This window comes from Pollicipes pollicipes, unplaced genomic scaffold (genome assembly GCF_011947565.3).
Source record: "Pollicipes pollicipes isolate AB1234 unplaced genomic scaffold, Ppol_2.1 Scaffold_6138;HRSCAF=7277_pilon_pilon_pilon, whole genome shotgun sequence".
Classification (NCBI taxonomy): domain Eukaryota; kingdom Metazoa; phylum Arthropoda; class Thecostraca; order Pollicipedomorpha; family Pollicipedidae; genus Pollicipes; species Pollicipes pollicipes.
In genome coordinates this window covers 2622231-2639976 of record NW_023596818.1, presented here as the reverse complement: position 1 = coordinate 2639976, position 17746 = coordinate 2622231, and the positions used below count along the sequence as shown (strand labels likewise).

The following is a 17746-nucleotide window of genomic DNA, read 5'->3' as shown; positions in this document are numbered from 1 at the left end:
TACAGGGGACAAAGTCGATTTGAAGGTATTGTTCAGCGCACGGCCTTAATTTCATGCGATATATTTTCCCAAGCATGGACTCTGCGGCTTTTGGATTATTTTCGGTGGGAGCTATATTTTTGCAGTCAAGACGTTGTGGCTGCAGCTGCCCTGGTTCGCCGCCGGGGGCGCGGCTCCGACTTTACATCAGCGGCCCGCGGCGAAACTGAAGCAATTCATTTTACAGGCGCACGGAGCAGCGGGCGTTTATTTGCCTTCTTGCGGTGTATGCGGCAAAAGACGCAATGAAACACACACTTCAGATGGTCCAAGGCATTTTGTTCTCGAAAGCCAGCTACAGCTAAACAGATCAGGGAGCCCGTCCGATGAACAATGCAAATCTCATTTCATGGGTAAACCGTAACCAAGACCATCGGACGATAATTCGGAACAAAATCTACAACCACACCCTAGACGACAATACTTACATTCACTGAGCCTTGCCACGAATCAGCAGGTCAACATTCTTCACAATCCTACGGTAAAAATATCTGAGGTGACAGAAGTCTCCTGACATGCATGATATGCGTTTCAAAAATCCTCACAAAAATAATTCCGTCACGACAAACACCAACTTTGGCGAACAAACGCGGATTCGTCACAAAGCGGTGCATAGCCCTATGCAATAGGGCTATGCAGTGCATACCTCTATGCTGCAAAGCGGTGCATACCCCTATGCCCTATGCATAGCATGCAAAGCCCTACATGCTCCACGCGAGTGAAGAAGCATCAACAAAGCAACGCGCCCGGTTGCGCACAGCTTACTAGACTAGTAAACCTGCGTCTCTCAAAGTCCATCGAGCTCTCGCAGTCGTCAGAACTCGTTCGTATGCCCGACGAGGAACCTCCTGCTCGACCTCCATGCGGCAGTCGACGGACTGAGCGGGAAGAGGCTCGGCCTGGCTCTGGTCACGCCTTTCTTTCTCTTCGGCGACAACTTTCTTCCAGTTGACAGACAGTTGGCCTACTTCCTGAGGACGATGGCCATGGGTATGGCGATCAACGCGAAAATGACGGACTATCAGGACGGTGTCCTCCGCACGGGTCTGCAATACCAGGGAAGCATGTCAGTGGCGTGTGTGAAGAAGCCGCGGCGATCCGCTGGACAAGGAGTGACTTCGCCTTCCGCTGACCGGCGCTGGTCCCGCAGACAGTGTGAGGTTGTCTCGCCGTAAAAAAACGACAAACCGGCCCCGAGCACCCACCTAGCTTGTACGCGGCAGTGGCGATGCTACCCTTCGGGCACTCAAAAACTAGTGAAACATATCTCGGCAGGTTCTTCACCAAACTGTTCCAATACTTTTGACGGCCCACTGTCGACAATGAAAACTTGACGCACGGTAAAACGTACTTTTGATTTCAAAATCTATTGCTGACTATTTACAAACCTTAAGTAACTTAACAACATAAGTTCAAAAGTTAGGCGTGGCTTAAGTCCTATAAACCGGTGCTCTTTCTGCTTCTGTCGACCAAAACCAATGCCACATCACACTCTGAGCCTTGTTACTGAGCGATAGCTTCTAGCTATCTGAGCTGATCGATAGCTTCTAGATGTGTGCCATCGGGCTTAAGGGCACGCGTTTGTGAACCTGATTGAGATTATGCAATATCGGGGCTTAGAACTCTTTCTGGGAATAAGTAATAACACAGACGCAATTTTGTCATGATGAGCAATTAAAGGGAATATTCCACATTTGTATGGCGTTTTGAACTGAAATAGCAATCTTGATGACCTTTTGATGCAGTTCATTCGACCATGTCCTTTTTAGACCCAAAACGCTCTGGTTCCTGAGTTACACGCCCGCCAAAGTGGATAAGTATATTGGAAACCTTTTTCAAAGTTGCCTCGACATTAATGACGTCATAAAAACGTCATGCGATCGCGGTCATACTACGGGCTGTTTTCCGCTTATGGTCAAAACAGCATGGCCGCTGATACATTTGCCAAAGCGATGATGCGGCACGTAAGATACATTGCGCAGAACATGACTGGCTGTTACCAATATTTCGTTACTGAATGCGTGTCGCTAATGTAAGCGCGACCTTTTTCGGATTGTGCGGCACTCGTGAACGGGGCATTTTTCCATATTTCTGGGCCATAGGTCAATGTTTTAAAAAAAGTAACGTCACTGTCTGCAAAAAAGTACGATACCCAAAAACTCCCTTCCTGCCAGGGTGAGAGGCAGGCGACGCCATATAGCCTCAGCAGCTGAGTGCGTCGTAAACCCCCAATGACATACACACACACACACACGCACGCACCCAAAAATGGGCACTCTCCCGTAAGTTACAACAAAGAAGACGCGACGGCAAATATGTCTTTTACCCCTGCTGGTGTTTTTTTTTCTTCTAGTGACGTATTTCTTACAGACAACTCGGTTGGCGCCTTGTGTACCGGAGCACAGAACATTGAACGGGTTTATGGGTTAGCAAGGCATTATAAGATTATGGAAACATTACTGTAATTTTCTATATGTATATATATATATATATATATATATATATATATATATACATGTAAATATATATACACACACACACACACACACACACACACACACATATATATATATATATATATATATATATATATATATATATATATATCACTTCATATTAACGCATATTTACCACAAATTTAAATCTTGAACGAAAAATTGTTTTCTACAAGTACAATCTCCTGAGTCGCATTGCCATGAACCCCATTCCAATTTTGTTTTGAAGGGAGGTCACGGTGAAAAGCGGTGTTATAACCGAAAAGGTTTGCGGAAATTGCGAGAAAACCTGCAATTTGATGGTAATATATATATATATATATATATATATATATATATATATATATATCTCTCTCTCTCTCTCTCTCTCTCTCTCTCTCTCTCTCTCTCTCTCTCTCTCTCTCTCTCTATCTATATCTATAGGTATATTTTTAATTAACTATTTCACATATCTTGTACCACAAATTTAAATCTTGAACAAAAAATTGTGTTATACAAGTACAGTCTCTTGAGCTGCATTACCATGAATCCGAACAGAAACTTTGTTTTGAAGGTAGGTCACGGTGAAATGTGGTGTCATGCCGAACATCTGTGCGGAAATTGCGAGAAAACCTGCAATTTGATAGTCCTGCGAACTGAACGAGCGTGAGATCACACTTATCCGCCAAAAGAGTGTGAATCGGGGGCTTGAAATGTGTGTGATCACTGCTGATGTGTGCCAGTGGCTTGTTTTGATCTTGATGTGATGGGGAGTGTGCGTGCGGGGTTTGTACCTCTGAGAGCATCTTTTTTTGGTATTCTTTAAGTCTACTGGCTCCCAATAAAATGTGACATATCGATACCTGCCTCTGTCTTTATGTTTGTGTTTGAACATGAAAAAGGAGTGCCCGCAAACTAAGACAAACACCATCACCCTTGCTGCAGGGGTGTTCGAAGGCAATTCGCTACTTCGTTATGATCTTGCTACCATTTGGAGGCTATTGAGATATTACGGCACTTACTTAATCCATTGCATGCCATTACGTTATAAATTTATTTTGGCCGCAGGGACAGGTTAGTACGACTCAATAATGTACGTGCTTGGTATAAGCTCGCATTACACAGCTTGGCAAAATTATCTTTCACTTAAGAATTCTGAAAATATAGTGCTGTATTATTATGGATGCACATACTTCTGTCTTAACGAATTTGGTATGCGGGCGAGCACTGCTTGTCAGTCATCAATGTCATAGTCACTGCGACCTGCGTGAGATGCTGGGTACTGAGAAAGGTGGAAAAGTATGGCTGTTGGCGTCTTGGATAGCACTTAGTAATATTTTTATCATGGGCCTTGTGTGCGCTGGCAGCTTCGTCACTTCCTTGCATTTTGCCCATCCAACCATAACAACATGCACTTGTCATGTCTCCAGCCTTGTACAAGGTCAGCATGTTTGGAACGTCCTTTCACCACACGAAACATTTTCCTGTTATTTTTTAGTAAAGCAGCCTGATGGTTGCAGCGTGTTGCATGACTGTGGAAGTGGAAGATGTGTTTGCATCTTTCTCACCTACGTTTGTGGACTCCTAAAAGAGGCTGAGCAAGTGATGCCACCTATTGGTTGTCTGCTTTGCTGAAAGTGATTTGCATATTGTATCATGTGTTTTTGGTCAGTCGTTTGTCAGATGGGGAGTCGATACAAGAGCGCATGCTTGACCCATCTTTCATGATGGAATTTATTATGAAAGCAGCATGGATTGCAGTACAAAAACCATATCGTTGTCCATTATGTCATGCCACATTGCAGAACTGATGTAGCGCCACAGTGACGCTGTTGACCCGTGCCATTACACAATGTACCACATCGGTTGGCTACTCTATGTCAAGCCTATGAGACAGCAGCTTATAATTTATGAATGACTGGTAGCAACTGATTTAACAATGGCAAAGACTATCAACAGCAAGAACGTCGTTGCACCACAATGGCTATATCAAGGTTAACTGTTAATTGCATAAATAATCCCAAGCAAGAAAAACATTCCTGGTAGCCCAGACTTACCATCTTTAACGTAGCTATACCAATGCCTTGGCAGTTAATTCATAGCAACGTTACACATTTATTAATTTTCGCGTGACACCACATTTCCAGTTACAAACAATAAAGAAAGTAACTACTGTATACATCAAATGACATCAATGTCAGGACTACAGCACTGCAGGCAAGGATGGGTCGACAATACAGCATTGACAAAATCATCAACAGCATAGCAACAACAGCAGCGGCACGGCATATCGTAGTTTGATATTAACAATCTGCCATAAAAGCTGGCGATCGCTACGCTGCGTATGTCAAACAGTCCACTAAAGCTTTCCTTACGGCCAGCACCAAAACAAAAAATCCGCAAACAACCCACCCGTTACTCTGCCACCCGACACAGCTCCCGCGACAAGAATGGACGGTTGGCGTCCCCTTTCGTGCGTTTCGAGGTATTCTTTAGGTTTGGCTGCCAGATGCTGCCAGGTATTGCTGTCGTCACAAAACCATTCCATGACGCCATCACAATGACGTAATTGGGCGCATCTTTCAAACTTTGAAATTTTGCTACTTAGGGTCGTTTTTGAACTTTGAAAGCTTACCAATAGTTACAAGTAAGCTCTTCCCATCATATCTGATGCCTACCTCAATATCTTCGAATGTGAAACATTCCCTTTAAGAACAGTGAGGAGGGGAAGGTGGAGTCGGCATGAATGGACGACATTATTTGTGACTGCTATATGCATCAACGGTAATGTAGCCCTTCACCGTATTTATTGTTTCTGGCACCAGAACAGCTGCCAGTAAGACAAACCATCCAGGGATGTCGCCAATGGGACGTACAACCCCCACCCCCTTTAAGTATTTTGCTTCGCCGCTTGAAGGGCTGCGCCGCTCGCTGCACCAATCGCAATGTGTGAAAGTTTTGGACGCCAAAAGTCCCTTGTCAGGATCCCCTGATCGTCAGACGAGCATCCACGCATGGAGTCTTCGTGGTGTCCAGGATTCAGCTATAATGTATTTAGTGCACACTGAGTAGCATAGTGGGTAGAGCCCAGGGGTTCAACGTGCTGAGTCCCGAGGGCCCGCGCCCTGCGGACGCACACTGGATGGGTTGGCGGGTGCCTTGCAAGAGCATGGCTCCGTGCCAGCGGGTGGCATCGCCGAGCTCAGACACTACTGACCTGCTGGAGGTCCTGGTGCGCGGCGTCGCCCATTCCCGGATGGTGGTCCTCCAGACAGCTCATCACGCTCCTCACGTGGTCCCGACAGTTCTTCCAGAACAGCGAGTACCACCTGCCAATAGACGCCAGACTGAGCACGTGCAGCCCGCGGTCTGACAGAGACGTGCATCCACGTGCAAATCGGGGAGGCAGCACCAAACACACTACAAAACGCGGTCGTCATCGAACACAGCACCGTTTTAACGTGCTCATTCCGATCAGCACTGCACAATAGGTACCTGCACAAGTGTGTTATACCAAACACAAAAATCTGGCCCATGGCTTTTATTACACTAGTTAACCAAACATTGATCGATAAGATAGTCATTCGTGTTTGCATCACAAAAAACTAGTTAGAACCTTAACACGCGCCTGGGTGGCCGGTTGAATGCCTTTCGCTCGATTGGGGGAGGGGCCGATTTGACCCGCTGAGATCTAAAAAACTGGAGAGATAGAGAAACCAAATTGACAGAATGGATAGGCCTGTATGTGAGCTAACTTGTGACAAAATTTACGGCTCCTAGGTCATGACTTTTGAGTCAAAAAGGTCAAACAATGTCAAACTCGAGCTTGGTGTACAAAAAGCTCCCAGACCTCCTCACGCACCCGCTGTGAACCTAGGTACCTGTTCCCAGAAAAAAACACACACACACATATATATATATATATATATATATATATATATATATATATATATATAAGGAACTATCGCAGATACGCCTGGCTTCGTGCAACATCCCGTTGTCGCACCAGATCGAACGTTTCCCTAGAAATGGCCTTCACTGATAGCCACGGGCTGACTAATCTGCCATAGGTCAGCGGGCTTACAAGGTTCATCTAACTTGTTACGCCAAAAGATCCACGATCCAATTGCCCACAGCTATTCGAAGTTTGGCGTGGCTACGTCATTCCGTTCTGAAATCATTTCGGAAAAAAACTTTGGGAGTTCAAAGTGACCCCCACCTGAGCGTGTGTTAATTTTGTCGAACCAAAAGTATGCCATGTTGAATAAATGTTGAATACATAATTGGGCAGACGCCGAATGCATTACAAGCTGAGCACAAAAAACTTCACATATGGCTCGTACCGATACATAAAAGGAATTGCCACAAAATGTCGAAAATTACTGCTGAAGCTCCACCAAATCAGTTCTGAAAAATTGCTTAGGTTAGTCAGGGGCCAAAATAACAATGCTGCAATTGCTGGGAGCCCGTTGCTTCTAAAATGCACATTTGTTGGGGCCAGAACGTCTTCCTCACCCTCAGAAATTTGAATTTTTTGGCACGACCAAAATTCTCAACTGAATGTGTTGTCCCTGCTCATGGTATCCGACATTGACAATGGGGTGATGGTGGCGAAGGCGGCCACCGCTCACCTGCAAACCCCTGTCGCGATCCCACAGCTGTCTGCTTACGGTTGGGGCGTCAGGAGTACGGCAATATCCCTGCGCGCGGCCTCACGCTGGCACGCCGGGTCCGTCGAAGGCCTGAAGGTGTGCACCACCGGCAGACCTACGTATTGGACTTGACCCAGGTCCTCCGCCGACCCCACGGTAACTCGACCCTGTGTCACCACCAGGCTCTGCAGGTAGTCCCACCCGGTGGTCTTGGCTGAAAACGCCGGACGAGTGTTTCACCATCGCCGATCACAAACCTGCTCGGACGCGTTTCCCAGTTAGGGCGCGTATGGAGCACGAATCGAGGCGATAGGAATAATCGCATGCAACAACCGTACGTAGTGACGTGATGAGCATTCATGTCAAGTCAGCGACATAGCCGAGGGGGAGCTCCGAGCCATCACCCCTCCCAAGGAGGTGGCCTCATGGATTCCCCCCCCCCCTGCCCCCCAGAACCGAAGGCCCCGGTCGGAAATTTTTCCCCTTGGACCGAAGGCCCCATTAACCCATATCTGCCACCAGTACTTCCCGTTGAAATCCTGGGACGTCTCTCGCCAAAATTGTCTCGTGTACAATAATGCAGCCCACATCTCATGTTCCACGTCATTTAGGTTTGATGCATCGTGCCGTGCAGAGGAAGCTACCATATACTAATGTCTACCAATTCAACACAGTGACCTGAAAGCAATCAACAGGGGCATGATGGTCACTACAGCCAACCAATTATCATAACTTGATAAACTGAGCGCATCGGTCTAACTCACCCGTTTGCACATTGATTGTGAACAGAGGCACGTTGTCGAAGAACAACAGAAAACCCGTGTGTCTGAGGGGCATCTGGATATGCTTGAAGGGTATGAACTTAAAGGAAGTACATTTATCCAGGTTTTGATACAGAACATCCTCGGGGAATGTTCTTCCTTCCGCCTTGTTTTTCATGGAGAATCCGGACATAGTCGCTCCTGAACAGAAAAAGACAGGCATGTGAGATCACAATCGGCCTAGCAATAAGTAACATGAAAAACTAGATGACACAAACTTCAACGCACATGGTCTCGTGCGTTAAAGAGAAAAGCATACTTGCATACTTAAACATACTTGCTCGCGAACAAAAGAAAAAGACAGGCATGTGAGATCACAATCGGCCTAGCAATAAGTAACATGAAAAACTAGATGACACAAACTTCAACTCACATGGTCTCGTGCGTTAAAGAGAAAAGCATACTTGCATACTTAAACATACTTGCTCGCGAACAAAAGAAAAAGACAGGCATGTGAGATCACAATCGGCCTAGCAATAAGTAATTTCAAAAACTAGATAAAACCAATTTTAGCGCACATGGTCTTGTGCGTTAGAGAAAGAACTTGGTCAGCAGTTCCTGTGCAACTTGGAGGATTAGGGCTTAAACACCTGATTGAGAACGTCAACATTCTGGGCGATGTTTGTAGCATTGTATACAATAACTTCATAGATTAGACTTTATAGATTAGATCAGATGCATAAATCAGTATTCTAGTTGGAAATAATATTGAAAGGCATAAGGCACTATTATCATATCATCATTTATTCACCAAACAACGTACACTTGAACGTACACAAGAACATGCCCTCACGAACATAATGTATAGCACAGATTGAAGTACGATGGAAACCCGCGAATCCTTCGCGCAACGGCGTCGTTCCTGTCAGGACCATTAACCACTGTTTCGAAAATCCATACATTCAGGAAGCCTCTCTCCGGGTGGAAGAAGGGCGACGTTACTCTGATCTTTAACAAAGGGGGCAAGCAGCGCTTATCAGACCGCCAGCCAGTGAGTTTGACATCGGTTCCATGTCAGGTACTTCAGGCGATCGTCCGTGATCGCCTTATGCCGCACATGCTCTCCACTGACCAACTACATAACGCCCGGCACGGTTTCACAACCATTGAAGATTGGGGTAGAACAACCAAAGCCGGTGGTCCAGTAAATGCAGGGTACATCGATTTCAGCAAGGTCTTAGACTCGGTGCCGCACGAGGGGCTCCAGAACAAGATAATGTCTCAAGGGGTCGGAGGTCGACTTCTACAACGGATTGCGGTTTTCCGAACTGACAGGCAGAGCACGGCGTCAGTTAACGGATGTAAGTTCAGCTAGACGTCCGTCACCAGCGGCGGCGTTCCACAGGGTTCGGTTTTGGGCCCCTGCTACTCGTGCAGTTTGCTAACGATCTGCCCTGAAGTCATATAGCTCTTGCGAATGACACTGACACGAAACGACACAGCGAGTCCATGACGCCGTGGCAGCCTGGTCCGTGGCCTGACAAGTGCCGCTCAACGAAGGTGACTGAAAGTCACAGCACTTTGGTCGGGCAAAGCGAACGTCGTTTTACACTATGATGGGAACCTAGCTGGAGCGGGTCTCCAATGAAAAAGACTTGGGGTTGTTCTTGGATGCAAGTCTGAAGCTCCGCAAACAGTCAGCAGCACCGACATATAAGGTGCGCCGGATTCTTGCGACCACTGGCAAATCTGTTAAGCTGCTTGATTTACTGTCTTGATAAGCTGTCTCTCCTGTTTTAAGCCCCAGCGCGGCCTCACCTGGAGTACGCGAGCATCATTTAGCGGCCATTGAAGCGTACCAACCACAAGCTGGGAACATAACGGATGCGCGTGACCAGGCTCGTGCGAAACATCAGGGCTAGACCGTACCCAGAGAGCCTACGTATCAGCGGCCATCCATACCCACGTCATTGCAGGTGTGGGGATGACATGGTCACTGTTTACCAGGTCCCACACTCCAGAATTAACCTCGATCCAAAGGAGTTCCTCTCGCCAGCAGCAACTACTTTCACGAGGGGTCACACCTGAAGGCTAAACAAGCCCCAAGGGTCAATGCCAGTCAGAAGGAATGAAAGGAAGGAAGGTGTTCTTTCGTCTGCAAGTGGTGGTGGCAGGTGACCCGTCGCTACCTGACCTAAAAGGGTTACAACATATGGCGTAGGTGGAGCCTGGCGTCAAAGAGTGGTGACAAAGCGTGGTCTACACCGGTGCCCGATTTGAAGTCTGGTCAGCATACAGGTCAGCTGACTCAGCCGGCGTGGAAGCACGGAGTTGCAGACTCTTTCTGGACGTAGGACAAAACCTTGCCAACAGAACACGAGAACGTGTTCTGAAACGGATTGCAGTTGCAATCATGGCCTAGTGCCCGCCCGACGTAAAAAAATCACCATGGGTTACCATGTTTGATAGCACTGCCTGCAATGGCCATTGGCGTACCAACAACGAGTCGTGCACTCTTAGGCTATCCTTATAAGCTGATATGATAAGCTCATCAGTGGTGGTGTAGCCAGTGGGAGGGGACTCTTGCCCCCCGTAGGTGTGGTGAGCCCCTGAGGTAGTGAGGACGCAACGGGCCCGAAGGCTTTAGTATTTTGTGTCAGTTAAAGACGCCCGTAAGGCTTCTAGAGCATATAAACTGACACTCAAGACACGAAAATAGAACACCCCGCATAAAACGGGCCTCAAATTCGGAAACAGCGCCCTAACAGAGACGCGGTGCAGCTCCGTCGGTTTGAGCGAGACCCGGTTGGCCACACGAGTACCGTAGGCACGCGGTGACATGTGTCGCCCAGCGCGGACACACGGCACGTCTCCGCGGTGTCGCCAAATGACCTAAGCTCCTCTTTGGCGGGGACTGGCTGGAGGACTGCAGTAACATCGCTGCGCGGCCTGGTGGCCGGCCGGATCGCGATCACCCAGAAGCTGAAGGAGAAGGAGAAGAGATGGTTTCTGAGCGTGTGGGAGTGAGAAGTCGGTCGGCGTAGGAACGGGGCTGAACCGCAAATCCACGCCACAAAATGACCGGTTTTGGTCGAAGACGTCATTAGAAACGAGTTAGCATGACGTTAAAAACCCGATAATCGTCGGTCACTTACCCACCATTCTGAGCACATGTCACAGAGCTGGTGCCCATATCGTTTAAAATGACGAGCCGCACTGATCGGGCTTCGACCACACGCACCCAACGCAACGGCTTGAAGTGAAGAGGCACTGAACGCAGCGCCACTGAAAGCAGGCTGAGGACAAACAGCGGCATGCGCGACCATCCAATGCCTAACACAGACAATATCTAAATGCCGGACAATAGCAGCCAGGGCTAATCTGAAATGCCGCAATGCTGGTGGACGTGCCGACCGGATGCATTATGGCATGCATTCACCCTCGCCGTCATTCACCATTTTTCATAACGCGGATTGATAGGCGGGGTGGGGTTGACGCGAACCCCTCCCCATACCCATGTTCTCTTCTGCCCTGCGTACCAGCTCAGTGGCCCATCTGCACTTTTTGTTAGGAGGAAGAACATAATTGACACATTTATCTCTACCATCCTGGTCTTAATTACAAATAAGGACTTCTCACTCGGTGCAACGAAGCATATTAAGCAGCGAAAAGCGTACACAAAGTATGCGAGCTAGCGCTTGTCAGCTTTGTACCCAGCAATATTTTTACCGAGCCCTCATTGCTACCAGACTGCAATTCCAACCAAGACACATGAACGGGATGACTGCATCCGATTTTTGCAGTTTTCAGACAGAAATGACATTGCACCCTACCTTTGCCCCAACAAGATCTCCCTGAAATCTGCCACGGTTTTCAGATCGGCCTACGCACAAAAAATGTGCAGGTTCATGTCAGGACTGAAAAAATTGTAGGCATAAGTGCTGCCACTTTTAAGCTAGCAGGCGCACAACGTGAGTGCTTAGTGAGGGCCATGAAATTGTCAAAATGTGATGAAATAGAAAAGTTATAATTAATTACCAAATTTTCAAACCAGGTACTGGCTGCTATTCCATTAACATCAGCGACAGCATGTTGTAGGTTCAAGGGAAGCCTAGCATAGTTTTGTAGGAGTATGCTATCTTTTTGTCCTTGTCACATATTGTTAGATCAAACGCGTCTGACTTGATCGGTTATACCAGTTTTCTCGAAATCCGTCTTAATATCTCAGAATTTCGATTTGAAGAAGTCGCTCCTGTGGGAGAAGTCTCATTGGATTCCCTGCTCACCCATACGAAAGCAATGCATGTAATTTGCCTCGTTCTTTCCAGGGAATGCTCGGTGGTGTTTACAACGCACTAATTTGCTACGAGACCTCTGCAACAAATGCTACGAAATCTGGAAACACCCTTTTCAGAGATATCGAAGCGTACCTTGTGCGCTTAAATGCGGGTTAAATATGCGGGCTAAAACAAGTCAAAAGTTTAGCATGCTTATCAAAAGCATGTTTATCAGAAACAGATATCGCGTTGTCTGGAGTAGTGCCACCACTTCAAAGTATACCCATAGTTATGAGGGAGCATATTTCACTGTAACTGATGCTTGCTCCAAAAGTGTCAAATGTTGAACATTTCCTTTAAGTGGAAAAGACTGCTCTAGAGAACACAAGTTTTCTCTTTTTAGTGCACATGCTCCTTTATAGTTGTTCTTTTACTGCGTCATAAAACGTCTGTATGACATTGAGGAGCTGCCAAACTAGGCGTGCGACATTGATGCCCTAGCACTCACTTGTAGGACTGTAGTGCTAAGTAGCACAAAACGATAGTCGTAATTGAAACCTGCACAGCTTGCTGAACCTTGATTGGGGGCAGGATGAAGTCCACTTTATTTGGATATCGCGCCTCCGGAAAACAGGTCTCGACAGCTCAGCAATGCTACCTTTCCTGACCTTGAACGCAGCATGACCTATGGGGTGGTAGGATTCCGATGACTTTCCTTTGATGTCATGCTTGGTTGAATGGTCTCGAAATAGTCAGTGCGGAATAGCCTGCACACCTTTGGAGGCGTGTGACGGGCACAGCTGTGAACTGCACCGTATGATCTTGAAAATGGCTATTTCAATTAAAAAACCCATAGAAATGTGGAACATGTGCCTCAGTGGGACTACACCACCTTTGAAGTATGTAACAAAAAGCATACTCTGGTAGAAGGTCCGGGACATTCACGTCCAATCATAGCACAGGGTAGTGCCACTACAGCGCGATCAATATTTGAAAAATGGATACAACTTTATTACTTTCGAGTCCAAATTACGCTGTCAACGATTTCTAACACCAATATACTTCTTCCTTTCTTTGTAGCCCCAAAGTGTATCAGTTCGCCGCAACTGCAGCTGTCGCGACCGCCGTCGTCTTGGCAACCGCTTCCGTCGTCGTCGCGACAGCCGCCGCCGCGCCGTCGTCGACGTTGTAGTCATTGGGGCTTTACGACGCACTCAGGTGCTGAGGTTATATGGCATTGCCTGTCCCTCACCCTAGCTGTTACGGGTTACAGACTCCAATCTTGGGATGTTTTATCCCAAACATTGCGGGCGACCGGGCTCGAAAGTGGCACCTCTCCTGGTGTGAATGACGTCAGTGCAAATTAACGGTTGTGATTGGCATAGTGGGTGGCACGGGGCGGTCAACACGTCTTCGAGCCTAGTTAGTACGGATCCGTACTAAGAGGGGAACCGTGTTTAATACCGATTTGTGCTAAAACTGGTGGAGTTTAGCACGCATAGATACGAAACAACGCAGTCCGGTGACCCAGGGGTCAACAGCGGAAATGAGGCTGTTTTAGAGGTGAACCTCGTGAAATTCTTTTCGTCCTATGGGAGTGGAAAATCTTCACCGTTTTGGGATCCCAACTCTCATTTGATTGCGAATTGCTTCAAGGACCCATTCGGCCGATTGTTGGTCAGTGGGAAGCGTGGTCAAGCGGCAGGGAAACGTGCCCGGAGAAACACTCGCACCTAATTTACAAAACAACATTTTCTACGGGATGAGTATGATATTGACATGATATTGATTAATATCATATTTAACCTGGACTACAGACCTTGGGGTATATCGTCTTGCAGGTAATGCCGATGATGGAATATGGTTCTCGAGCTGTAGTGGTGTAGTGTGGCGTAGTGTAGCGTAGTGCTGTAGTGTAGTGTAGTTTCGCCACGAATTTGGGGTGCCTTGGAACGGTGCTTTTCTAGTCGTCAGATATGTAATATGGAAATGCTAAAAATGACGTCGGCTTAAATAGTCTGTGAAGTTCAAGAAAAAAGGGGGAGTTTGTCCCACTCCTGGGCCTTCGCAGGGACGCCACCGAAGTTGTCTGGCCACTTGTAGAGGCTGTTTTGACCCTCAGTTTTAGATGGAGACCTGGCCCGTCAAAATCGGTACCCATATGGTCCAATTTATTTGGAAAATAGTTAAAACTGAACGTGTAAATGTGATTTTTGCTGCAGCGATCATCGTTGCAATTTCTTTTCTTTTACGTCCCGCCACTTAAGTCACCGTACAATGAGGCACATTCCACAAACCCAGTTCGCTCAGAAGCACATGAGGAGTACTTTTGGGTTTGGGAGAACACCGGCACTGATGTACAGTGCCCGATGTGATTCGACGACCGACATACCCAGCACGACATCATGGCTGACCGCGAAACGCGCTCATGTTTACTCTCTGAAGCATATGTTGAAGGGTGCTACATATTCCTTTTCGTTTTTGAACTGAAATAGCCATCTTAAAGATCAGTCTGTGTGGGTAACAGCCCCGCCCACCTTAAGGCCTAAGCCCCCCTAGTTTCTGAACTGCATGCCCGCAGATATAAGGAGCCTTTTTCGGGGAGAGTATTTCAAGATCACCTTGGCATTCGTGACGTCATAAATAAGTCCTTCAAACCCTGCCACTCCATAAGCCGTGCGATGATTCAGGCCGATAAAGATGCAATGGTGGAGTCGTTCATATCAGGCGTTCGTGAGCACGACTTTCAGATATAACGGCCGTCGATTGGCTCTCAATGTTGTGCAAGGTGCGATGATATATCATGATGTACCAACAATGACGTATCGAAGAGTATATTTAAGTTATTAAGTGCATTTGCCAGGAATATTATTCACATAGACAAGACAGTGGAAATAGGCTTATTCCTCGGAGAAAAACGAGGAGAATAAAGATATAGATACCTTGATATTTCGGCAATGTGCCTGTATCGAAACGAACAGCGAAGTGAATTCACTTCGGCCATCTGCCTGTCACATACTGCACGACGCTTGAAATCTGCGTTTGCTGGCGGTCACCCCTCGTTCCGCACTTCGGCCGGCACTTTTTCGCCCCTCGGCCCGCACTTCTGAGTCACGCAGCCAGTCGCATGTTTCGTAGCCGGCCGGGGCATCGTGGCCCGCGAGACGGGCACTTGCCGCAGAGTGCTACGGCGGGGAGGTCGTGCGAGCCTGCTTACTCTGTCAGATGATGATTTGAAATACAGCATCACCCGACCGATGCATTTGTTGTGAGTGGATGTGAAGGGAACTGAAATGAAGAGGAACGTGCGTTGGAAAGACCAAAACAGCCCTTGTCGCCCGGTACACGAATGCTTAGTGTTAAACTGTGGGTCTGTTTTGCGGATCAGGTAGAACCGTGATGACGACTCCCTGCATGACATGCAAAGTGAGAGCTGTGTACACCAGAAGGGATGCTTCTATCGCACTTGAGAGGCAATGGGGTCCGTCGAGAGACGTGGTTTGATCAGGTGCGCTTGGCACGTACGCCACGAGCCATTTAAATAAGGGAAGGTGTAGTTAGATCAGCAGAGTGGGCGACAGAAACGAGGTGTTTCAAAACCAAAAATTGTATACTGTTGGCGTGCTTTCATGGCAAGCGATACATCTGTCTATGTCTCGCACCTCCAGCTCAATTAGGGGTCAGACAGACGTTATCTCTTTGAGACGTTGTGTTTAAGACAGAGTTACCAGGGGAGAAGGGAAGAGGTTGTCAAGGATCACAGTGCGTAAGAGTGGGGAAGGGATGACTGAAAACGGCCGTAAATGCGTAACGCAAGTTGTGAACGGCCCGGGAACACCTAAAAACCGGTGCTGCGGTGTGGCGCAGGAGCTGGGGAGCTGTTGGGCGTCCATAGGCTTGACGGTTGGAGGGTGTCTGACGGTTGCATTAAAACGCTGACTATTAACAGAGGGTGGTCACGCATCAGCTCACAAATGGAAACAAGGCGTCGACGGGTGTGTTTCGGGCAGATGCAAACTGAAGTTAACATGCGTCGAGACATTCTGATATCAAATGATAAGGTATTATTAAGCTCATAACTCGGCTCCCTTTCAAGATGGAATAACGCAAATGGTTTCGATCAAAGAACAATACAAAGCGCTATCTTTTGTAGGAAACATGACTAGAAGTGTTAGATGACTCGCTTTATAACATCCCAAGAGATGTATAAGGCCCATTTTCCAAAGAAGGAAAAGGTCTGGGCCCACGAATGCCACTCAGAGGACCTCGCAAGTCGCATTGGTCGGGGTTCTCTTGTCGGACATGATGTCCTCTGATCACAGTGCATATATAGAAGGAAATTTTGTGCTACTTGAGCCGGCCAGAGCCCATTTGGTACCCATCACAGCCCACCACAGGCCTCCTCCGTTGGTTCGGACCCTCTGAGAACGACAGAAGATTGATAGCAGTGAAAGGGTGTATAAGGAGTCAACGAGACAGTTTAAGGGCTCCGATTCTCACAGTAGGCCTCAGTAACAACTGGGAGCCCTCTAGCCCGCGTCGACCAGTGGCTCGTTGAGTGGAGCTGGATCCCCTGTGCAAGTTTTTTGACCCTCTGAGCCCGTATGCGATCTTTTTGCATCAATGAGAGCCAGTGCGTCGATCCGGCATGTTTGGTAAAACATATCGGATCATGATCCGGCATGATCCGATATGTTTTATGATAAATTAGTAACTACTCAATGACGTGTGATGGAATTTAGCTCGAATCTCAACGTTACTGGCTAGTCAAATCTCAAACAGTGATGTCTAGAAAGTCAGCTCTGCGTTAGTTTGAAGACTTGAGTTTTGAGAACAGTGCTCAACAGCACGGGATTGTGGACGTTTCCGTAAGTGCTTCCCTCCCATTTTCAGATGTTCTCTGCCACATGAACGCGCTCATGATGCATGTTGTATGTGAGGAATTCAGTATACAATTGAGCACAACTGGCTACGCAGTCGCAGTCGTAGCGGCATCAAATTGATCGCGTTGGCTTCGGAACGTCATTAAATTCGATGTGAAACGAGCAGATCGTCACGGCATGGGGTCCACACGCAATTTACCTAGAGGCAGACGTTCCTCGTTCACACTTTGGTTATCTTCCACAGGACGTGTACTTTTCTACGTACATCAAGGCGGGAGCAGAGTTCTACGATACACGCTTTCGCTGCGCTCACCTTGGGGAATGGAGAACGCGGCTCGAACGGCGAGAAATGGCACCGAAACTGCCGTAGCGACACGGCGCTATGGTACGAATGGTGCCGGGCGTCGCGGCTTGCTTATCGCTTCACAATCAGAGCAAGCAGCAGATAGCGGAACCTGTGGACGTGTGGACCCTGAATCAGCTCGCATGCGACAAGCCCAGGCGTGAGGTGAACTGTGAGTAACGGGTACTGCCCAGCTGGGAGGACATGGCGTGAGGCGGCAGCCACACAGGTGTATTGGGGCCCGCGACACAGGAGTATTAGCGGCCGCGACACAGGTGTATTGGGGCCGCGACACAGGTGTATGGGGGACCGCAACA

General features: G+C 47.7%; 1 protein-coding gene across 1 annotated transcript; it reads right to left on the bottom strand.

Annotated features, from left to right (window-relative positions):
* Positions 1-233: 233 nt before the first annotated feature.
* Positions 234-17488, bottom strand: LOC119106264 (uncharacterized). Its single transcript, XM_037229879.1, has 5 exons — positions 17400-17488; positions 7930-8127; positions 7184-7379; positions 5731-5842; positions 234-1085 (listed from the first exon to the last, which is right to left on the bottom strand). The coding sequence occupies exons 2-5, from the start codon at positions 8117-8119 to the stop codon at positions 804-806; spliced, it is 780 nt and encodes a 259-aa protein (XP_037085774.1). The 5' UTR covers positions 8120-8127; positions 17400-17488; the 3' UTR covers positions 234-803.
* Positions 17489-17746: the final 258 nt, after the last annotated feature.